The 9,648-nt window shown below is 56.7% G+C and overlaps 1 protein-coding gene across 1 annotated transcript in view; it reads right to left on the bottom strand.

Annotated features, from left to right (window-relative positions):
- Positions 1 to 1,680: 1,680 nt before the first annotated feature.
- RTF2 (replication termination factor 2) overlaps positions 1,681 to 9,648 on the bottom strand; it is a 35,681-nt gene continuing 27,713 nt past the window's right edge. Inside the window, exons 6-9 of the mRNA XM_004698068.2 lie at positions 4,490 to 4,603; positions 3,414 to 3,468; positions 3,231 to 3,323; positions 1,681 to 1,912 (exon numbers count right to left, since the gene is read on the bottom strand). Coding sequence (XP_004698125.1) covers positions 1,734 to 1,912; positions 3,231 to 3,323; positions 3,414 to 3,468; positions 4,490 to 4,603 — 441 coding nt within the window. The 3' untranslated portion in view covers positions 1,681 to 1,733. The remainder of the gene's footprint in view (positions 1,913 to 3,230; positions 3,324 to 3,413; positions 3,469 to 4,489; positions 4,604 to 9,648) is intronic.

A 9,648-nucleotide genomic window follows, 5' to 3' on the forward strand; every position in this document is an offset into this window, starting at 1 on the left:
GACACTGCCCACTGCCTGACACTGCGCTCCCTCCTCGCTGTGCTCGCCTGGCTGGTTCCCTCGGGCAGCTGGATGGTCATCTCCAGAGAAAGCCCTTCTCCCTGGGCCAGTCAGATGGAGGTGGGGAAGGGGGGTGAGGTGGCATGGAGTGACCTGAGGGCAAAGGTCAGCGGGAGGCCCTAGAGTAAGGCAGGTCCTGGGGGCGTCGTCTGGATAGGGTCCTGCAGGGAAGCAGGGTGCTGAGGGCGCTGTGAAAAGCAGCCGTGGCTGAGCCACCCAGCTGGATGCACAAACGACAGAGGCCCCGGCGGGACAACGCAACACGCTCCAGAGAGGCCACTGGGATGGACAGGGACCCTCATGAAGAGAGAACTCATCAACCCAGGGCCCTCTAAGCGAACAATGGAAAAGAACTGACTGGAATGAAAGGAACTTTAACCAATTAAAAAAAGGGCCGATCGCAAGGGAAAGAAAGCAACCGGTAGCAAGTGGGTTAACCCATGGCTGTGAGCAGATCGGGATGCCCAGGATGCCTGCGGGCTGGCGCAGAGGGGCCAGGAAATGAAGGGGCCGTTCTGGCTCCGTGTGAAGCCTCAACCACCTATCAATGCACTTCAGCTCGACATTCACTAATGGCCTCGGGGCCAAATGCCGTGTTGTCACTCCTGCCTCCCAGCCCCCCTTCCCCACAGCAGAGCAGGGCTTTGAAGAGGCAGGCAGGGTAAAATTCTACAGCCTTGCCTTGGGACCCCCACTTCTCCAGCCCAGGACACTCCTGGTGGCGCCCCCTCTCACCCCAACCCCATGGCCGCCTCCCAGGGAAGTGGGGGGGGGCCCTGTGCCTGGGGGTGATGAGTCCACGGACAGCGTCTGTCTGTGGCAGCAGTGTGGGGCGGGCCCCTCCTGGTCCTTAGCTGGGGTCTTCTGAGGACATCAGGAGCTATGGCTTCAGCACACACCATGGCGGGTGGGGTTGGATTTCAGGCACGAGCCCCCCCGCCCCCCACCTGCTGCTGGAGTTCCCGTGACATCAGGAAATGCCTCATCTCGCCGTTGATGCCATGGCAGCAATCTTAGCGTCCAAACAGCGGCAGGCAGGGCAGAAAACAATGAAAACATGGAGAGAAAAGACAGACTCCACTGATGTATCCCACCCTGCCACCAGGTGCCTGGTATGGATTAAATGATGGCCTTAAGACTGCGGGACCCCAAGCCTACACCTGCCAATGCAGTCCTGTCTGAGAACTAGGCTTTGCTACACTACCGGGGCCCTATCAACCCAGGAGGGTCCTGAACCTCATCACTTATGAGTCCCTGAGGAGGAAAGCCTGGCAGATGCTCTCTGGTGACAGTGGGGCAGATGGCTTGAGAAGTCAGGAACTACAGGGACTGGGGGGACTGGAGGTGGACACTGACAAAGGACCCCCACGCCCACTCTCTGCTGAGCACACTCTGAATTCAGACTGAGTCTGAGGAATGGACTACCTGCCTGCTCTTGGCAGTCACCCATGCACCCCATTCATGTTGCAGCAGCAGGTGCCCACCTCCTCCCAGGCTGGGTGCACAGCGGCGGCAGGCAGAGATGCCGGCAGCAGGCTGTGCATAGCAGAAACCCATCCGCGCTCAAGTGCCGCTTCCCTGAGTCTGCAGGGGAGCAGGGAGGAGGCCAGCACACAGTGGTGAGCACAGCCGTGCTTGTTTAATGGTCTCAGGCGGGAAGGCTGGGCACGGCTTCAGAAGCAGTAGGAGGTGTGGGTGACCCAGTGGGCGGACTCCTCCTTGGAGCGCTTGGCAGAGCTGTGAGACGTGAAGAGGGACTTGTAGGTCTCAGACTGGTGGCTGTCGTCGATGGGCCGCTTCATGGCTGCACATGGAGCCTTCCCGGCTTTCCCAGACGCACTCCCACCCGGTGCTGGAAAAGCAAAGAGCCAGACACAGAAGGTTAGGACTCTACTGCACCCAATGCCACTTCCTCAAAAGGCATCTCTGTCGACCTGACCTCCTGGGACCAGAGGGGTGACACAGACTCTCAGGTGCCACCTCTTTACCTGTTTTACTGAACGGCATCGTTAGCACCCCAACGAGGTCTGGGTGTCAGGCTGCCCAGCCTCCTCAGACACCCGGCATGGCGGGGAGCACTGGGCAGGGGGGCTTCTTGGTCCCAGGTTTGACAGCTCTATAGGAGCAGATCACAGGCCTTTCCCTCACGAGGCCACTGGGGGACTCAAACCACCCACCCCCTGTTGGCAGCCGAGTGCTTAATCACTGCACTATCAAGATGCCTTTTAACCTCTACCGAAAAAGCCAATCTCGCCGCTATCGAGTCAGTGCCGACTCACAGTGACACCACTGGATGGGGTACAGCTGTCCTGTGGGTTTCGGAGACTGTGACTGTCGATGGCAGTAGAAAGCCCCGTCTTTCTCCCAAGGAACAGCGGGAGGTTTCCAACTGCTGACCTGTTGGGACGCTATGCCAACAGGGCTCCTGGTCTACCCTGTTAACCTCTACAGGTACAATTTGTTACACAAGATCACGACACACAGTCCTTGGCCTAATGAATCCATGTATTTCTTTCGGGAAATAAGTACTACTGTCTCTGAACCACATAGGGCACGCTTCAAGAGCAACGCACTGAACTCTGGACTGCATACCAAACTGCTCTGACAGACGGAGGAAGGAGGGGAAGGGCTCTAAGTGCCATGTGGGTGGGTTCACAACCCAGGCGTAAGGAAACCAGGAACACTTCGGCCAAATACCCTGATTTCAAGACATAACACAATACGACAATGATCAAAACAGTGTGGCACGGGGATATAGACCAATGGAATTGAATTTGAGACTCCCTCCAGAAATAAACCAATGCATCTACAGCCAAGTGCTTCCCGACAAGGGCACCGAGCCTGCCCCACAGGGGAGTAAGCGTCGTCAAAGACGTTCAGGGACAGCTGGATCTCTACAAGCAGAAGAATGAACTGGAGCCACATCTCACACCATACATGGAAACGCATCCCAAACCATTCATGCCCCAGTAAGTACAGAACCACAGAACTCTCAGCAGAAAACGGGGGGAAGCTTCAAGACCTTGTTTATGACAAAGGTTCACAAACTAGACCCTAAAAGACATGTGAGCCCCGTGGGCTTGCCCAAATCAATAGAGACCATGGGGGAAGGAGGGTCAGTGCCCAGTGCCCAGTCCCCCAGCCACCCCTGTGGCCTCTGAGACACCCACCTGGGCCTTTGGGAACCAGGCCGGCCTTCTCCCTGGAGTCAAGGCTCGTTTCCTCGGGCTTCCCGCCTGTGACAGCCGATGGCCCTGTACTTTCTGTGAGAGAAATGGATACAGCAAGGACTCAGGACACTGTGGGGCCCTCGTTCGTTCATCTACAACAAGCATCCCTCCTCGGTGTCTTACCTTCAGGGACATCTGGCTTTGACACGGTCTCTGCTGCTTTGGGTTTCTTTGTTTTCTGTTGAAAAAGAAAAGGGGAATAGTAGTAGTCAGAGAAGGAGCCCTGGTAGTGTAGTGGTTACGTGTTGGGCTCGATTCCTAAGGCCAGTAGTTTGAAACCACCAGCTGCCCTGCAGGAGAAAGACGCCACTTCCTACTCCAGTGAAGGGTCCCGCTCTCGGAAACCGCCCTGTCGGCACCGCTCGATGGCAGTGAGTCTGAGGGAGCAGTCAGAGGGCTGCCGGGCTCAGTCCTTTTCCTAAAGATCCAAAAGGTGGCGCTAGACACACAGCTCATTGAATTCGCCCTGCACTAGCCAACTCCCTGCAACCATATAGGACGGCGTGGAAGTGAGCCCATGGGTTTGGGAGACTCACTCTGTAAGGTCACTAAGAGTCGGAATCGACTTGGTGGCAGTTGAGGTTGGAGTGTTTTGTCATTAGCAGACATGAGAGGGCTCCCTGACTGCCTGCTCAAAGTGACAGCCTGGGATTTGTTACAGCCACATGTAGTTCATTCCACACAGTGCAGGGTGCAGGGCGCAGGGGGCGCTGCCCGGGGAAGCAGCCAGCAGCCAGCAGCCTGGGGAGCGGGAGCACCTGGCGGCCCGCGTGTTTGGGGCTGTTTGGTTTCCTGGGAGCCGTGTCTAAGCGGCAGTCCCAGAGCTCATGTCCCTGCTGGGCTTGGAGCACAGGGCTGGAGGGAAGGAAGGGGGGGGCTGGGCACTGAGCACAGTGTGGGGGAGTGCTGCCTTTAGTATATAGCCTTGGCCCCGGCCCCCTTTTCCATTCACAAAGTTGTTGAGAATAGAAACACACCAAGCACTGGTTCACAGAGTCTGCACGCATTGTCCAGTGGTGGCCAGAGGAATCTCCAGTTGGGCTCCCCCTTCCCTTACCGAGCTGTCCCTCTCCACGAGTATCAGCCCATTGTACCCCTGTCCCCTGGCTGCCGTCAATCTGGTCCCACTCTGCAGTTACAGGACGGGCAGGGCAGGAAGGACCCGGCAGGACTCCAGAGGTGAGGACTCCCGTCCTTACCTTTCCCAGCTTGGCACGCAGCCGCCTCTCCTCCATGCGGGCCTTCAGCAGCTCCACGTCCCCCTTGGTGCCGTTGAGCACAATGACGTCGTGCTCCTGGAAGGCGGCCCCGCACTGCAGAGGGTGACAAGAGGGGGCTGTCGCAGTCACTGTGAGGTGTGCCTCTGTCCCCACCGCCTCTCGAGCGCCTGGCAGTCCTATGAGGTCCCCTCCTCTGCCCTGGTCTGGGAGGTCCCGTGTGCAGAGCGGAAGTAGCATAGCTGGGCAGAGGCCTGTCTCTGAATTCTGGGAGTCCCCCCAACTCAAATGGCAGCAGGCTCCCCAGGCTTGGTTGTGCCAACACGTGGGTGTCCCCTTTGGGCTGAGAGCGGTGGTGGCACAGGAATCACCCTGCATCTGCTCGCCGGCCTTGGGATGCCGAAAGCAGAAGCAGAAAGCACGGCTCGGTCAGCAGCCACAGGGAAACACACAAGCCCATGTCTGCAGAACCGCTTGAATGAGACGGAGCGTCCCGCATGGACTGCAAAGCCCAGTCTGACACACACAGCTGGATGCTGGCACTGTGACGGGGTCTCAGAGAACGTTCTTCTCTCCCCAGGAGACACCCTGGGCCCCCAGTCCCTGGAGATCACCCATCTGCTCAGCTGCTGTGGGTGTGCCTCCCTCTCCAGGACTCCATGCAGGGAGCAGGCGCATGGTCTTTTGCAACTGCGTTCTCAGTCGGCACCCCCCAGACACTGTACACACACAGTGCACACACACACTGCACTGCACACAGTGCACACACACACTGCCGCTGGCCACTGTGCAGACTGTGCTTAGTCTCTCTTCACCAGTGACCGGCAAACACGTTGTTCCCCCTCTTGCCCGTTGTGAATAGTGAGCCCTCGGTCCGAGCTGTGGTTTCTGTGTGGACGCCTATTTCATTTCTCTTGGGCTGTCACCTGGGGGGGGGAGGGGCATTGCTGGATCTCGTGACAACTCTACATTTATCTTTCTGAGGAACTGCTAAACTGTTTTCCCAAAGAGGCGGCACCATGTTAGCCCCCCACCCTACTCCCAACAACGCATGAGGGTCCCATGACTCTGCATCCTTGCCAACACCTGTCACTGTCTCTTTGATAACACCTATCCCAGTGATCAAGGAGCCCTGATGGCACTGTGGGTTAGGGGTTGGCTGCTAACCGCAAGGTCGGTAGTTCAAACCCACTAGTCTCCCTGCAGGAGAAGGATGAGGCTGGCTGCTCCTATAGAGATTCATAGCCCTGGAAATGCCACATAGGATGATCTCTAGGAGTTGGGTGGGGTGGGCGGGTTGGTCTTTGGAGTCCTGGTGGCTGTGAAGCACTTATCTTGTTGAGGTTTACAGTTGCCCTTTCCTAATGGCTAACAGTGTCCATCACCTTTCTGTGTGCTACCTCTTGGCTGTGTGTGTATTTCCTGATGAAATGCTGTAATGCAGTGAAGTACTTAACATAGCCCTTCTGGCCACTCTCTATTACTCCCACCAAAACGACCGCCCCTTTCCTGATGGGCACACGGGGAAACACACTGGTAGGATACATGACACACTTGTGTGCGATGTTTGGCAGGGTTACTTGTCAGTGGGAGGGAAGAGACAGGAGTGGAGCATGTCATTTGGACCCTGCGAACCCGTAGGCATTGAGCCTCCTTGTGAGTACCAGAGGAGGAGCAGCAGACCCAGGAGCCAGAGCAGCAGCCAGAGATGGACTTCCCACCCACAGAGCTAGTACAGCTTTAGGCAGTTGGCTGGCTTGTGGAATGGGTGCCTCCGGGTACTTAATTCAGGGAGCTGGGTTTGCTGTCCATGGATTTGGAACTGAGTGTCTTCAGGATGAAGCTTACAGCAAAGAGTACGCTTTGGGCATTTATCAGCAGTCACAAAAGAGCTGTCACATAGCCCAAGCAGGGCAGAGGCCTGGCCAAGTGGCTCAGGGCCGGAAGGAGAGAGGCCTGCCTGCAGGCAAGCTGAGAAGAAACTGCCCTGTCAGAGAAGCAACTGTGTCCTACGCATTTCTCACCTGAATTTAGCCTTGAACTTCCCTAGTGGACCCCAGAATCGTGAGCCCAGGTGATTGAGCCCAGGTTATTGAGCCCAGGTGAAAACCAGGTGAGAGCTGTGGGAGGCAAAGCAAATGCCCACTCAGAGCCTGGGCCCATTTTTATCCTGGGCTACTTGTGCTTTCCTGTTTACGTTGCAAGAGCCCTTTGCAGTCTGGACACCGGAGGTTGGGTTTGCTCGTGTTCCCTCCTGTCCAGTCTGTTTTCACGCTCTCCATCAAAGCACGATCCTGTCCCATGTGTCACTCACGATCCTCTTCTCGTGTCGGCACTTTCCACACAGTGCCCCCCCCTGGCAAGGGGGGAGCCCCTCTCCCCGGGGTTTTTTCCTTGGAGAAGGAATGGAAAAAAAACGGGCAGGAACAAGGGCAGCTGGTGTGGGGGCTCTGGCGTAAATAACCCTCCTGAGCATTCGGCACGGAGCAGCAGAGAGCCAGGCTTCTGCTCCCCTGGGACCTGCATGCTCCTCCCCTCGCCCCTCCCCTCGCCTTTCCTCTGGATGTGACGGGTTACAGGCTATTGTGCATTCCAAGGTGTTGCATTTACAAAGGTGAGTGCGCCAACAATAAGTTACATAGGTGTTGTTTTTAGTCTCACATGACAAATCAAGAGATCTTTCAGTTTCATATAATCACAAGATCCATTTCTAATGCCAAACTCACACCCTCAACGGTCTCATTTGCTCAGGACTGGGTAGGGCTTCCCCTGGGATCTGGCATACATTCTCCTGGTTGCTACAGGCCTGGCCCTGGTGGGATCCTCTCTGACCCTGGGGACCTGGATGCAGAGCCAGTTCCTGAGGAGTTACTGAACCTCGAGCACCGAAACCTTCAGCCCTTCTCCGAGGGCTGAGGGACCATCGGGAGAGCAGCAGCTACCCTGACTGACCGTTCTGACCCAAGACTGTAGACAACTCTTGATCAAAAAGGGGGAAATGCAGAACAGAACTCCAAATGCTCACAGAGACTCTACTTTGTGGAGCCACGAAGGCTGGATGAGCCCCTCCCTCCCCACCAAACACAGCCAAACAAACCCTACTGCCCTGACACCATCTTTACACCTTAGACCAACATGTCCCTTCGGCCTTCTTTAAACCAAATATTAAGTAGCACATGTGTGCCTTGTGCATTGCGCTCTTTCAGAGAATATTGACATGGGACTAAGTGGCAGCGGGCTGCAGTCCTGCTACGCACTGTAGCTAGGAAGCTCGGGGGCAGAGGTCACGGCAGTGGGGTGGGGCAATTCAGAGAGCTGGTGAGAAGGGTGCCATCAGTGCCCCGGACGCCACGTGCAGAAAGAGCTGACTGGGGCATGGTCTGCTGTGGAGACTTTCAGCAGTAAAGAGTGAGACGATGCACTCCCCAGCCCTTTCACTGTACGACCGCAGGGAATGGGGGAGAAGTAAAACACTGTTTTTACTTCTCACAAACCTGTTTTCCCAACGATACCTTTTTTCACTATGTGTGATGTGCTTGCACAGTTGGAATAATGCTTGGCCTGTATTTTGCTTTCTTTCACAAATTTTAGCTGAAAGGTCTGAAAGTGGAGGAAGGGTCTCCTAAGAAGGAATCGTGTGCAGTGGTCTCAGGCTGTGACAATACAGAAAGGCTCCCCACCCACTGCAAGGGCGGGTAGGGTGCAGTTGTACACTGGGCTCGGTCGGTCCTGCAGTCAGGGGGGTGCCTCTGAGTGGCGGTCACTCTCCTCCCATCCCTCCCCATGTACATACTCAGCTGAGTTTCCCCAGGTACAAGCCCTCCTCCCAGATGACACGCCGCCTCGTACAGCCATCCTGGCCAGCTTCTTGGGCTGTTCCTCCCCCACCTGGCTGCCATCTGACCTTTTGGGTTGTGGCTGTCACTTTATAGACCCCTGGTGGCACCATGGTTAAGTGCTCGGCTAACCCAAAGGTTGGCAGTTCAATCCCACCAGCCGCCTGAATGCTGTTGGTTTCTGGCAGCCTTGGAAAGCCTGTGGGACAGTTCTGTCTTGTCCTGTGGGGTTGCTGTGCGGCACCGGGATCCCATGCAGCGGTGAGGAAGGGGTCTTGTCGCCGCCGCCCCTCAGGCCGGCAGCTCAGTGTTTGGTCCAGGCTCCACACGAGCGACGCCAAGTGAGTGAGTTCCTCAGGCGCCCGAGGAAACCCCGCAGCCATCTCTAGCCTCAGGAGGAAGAAGGGACTTCCTACTCTGTGACCTTGTCCTCCAGGGTCACCAGGAGTCTGCATGACTCGATGGCAGAGATTGGGTTCTTGGTTCGGAGATGTTGAGTGGTCGTTGTGAGGTGCCGGCCGGCAGTTGGTTCTGACTTACTGCTCAGCCGAGTACAATAGAATAAAATGCTGTCGGGTCCTGCACCCTTTCTCTGTGTGCACCGCTGCTGCAGGCACTGTGCCAAGCCGTCTCACTGCACGTCTTCCTCTTAAAGTGCCGACCCCCACTTTACCCAAGCAACATCTTTCTCCAGGGACCAGCCCGATAACACGTCGAAAGCACTTGCGGTGGAGTCTGGGCACCCTTCCTTCTCAGGAGCCTGCTGGCTGCCTGTCTGTCCTTTTGTGTCAGACTGACTTGGCTTCGCACCATGTTTCCAAGGTTCGCCTACATGCTGTCGTGCACCAGGGCTTCAGCTCTCTGTCGTGTTCCCACAGTGTCGTGAAAACAAAAGCTGTCTCTGTGAAGACTACACCGAGGGAACCTATGGGACCTGAGAAGGGCGCATGCCAAAAGCAGAGCCCAGCAGAGCCCTCTCGGTGGGCGTGTCCAGACACCACCTCAGAGGCGTGCGATGCTCCAGCCCTCCGCTGGGGGCGCTAGAGGCAGAGCGGCCCAGGTCACCTGCACCCTCAGGAGCGCCCAGCGGCACACCGGCTTTCTCCGCAAGCTGGTAAGGAAGCTTTAAAACGCCTTTCCCTTTCATGAAAAAGGATCCGCTGCTCAATCCTGCCTCCCGCTCCCGCTCCTGCTCCCGCTCGGCCTGTGGCCGCTCCCAACTTCTGAGAAGCTGCCAGGCTTTTCCTTTTCCATCGTCTTCTGTGCCGGCCAGAGCTTTCCAGGTGGTGACAGGGCCACCGGAAG

This window comes from Echinops telfairi, unplaced genomic scaffold (genome assembly GCF_000313985.2).
Source record: "Echinops telfairi isolate 266 unplaced genomic scaffold, ASM31398v2 ScPeMD7_5592;HRSCAF=6446, whole genome shotgun sequence".
In the NCBI taxonomy this organism is placed as follows: domain Eukaryota; kingdom Metazoa; phylum Chordata; class Mammalia; order Afrosoricida; family Tenrecidae; genus Echinops; species Echinops telfairi.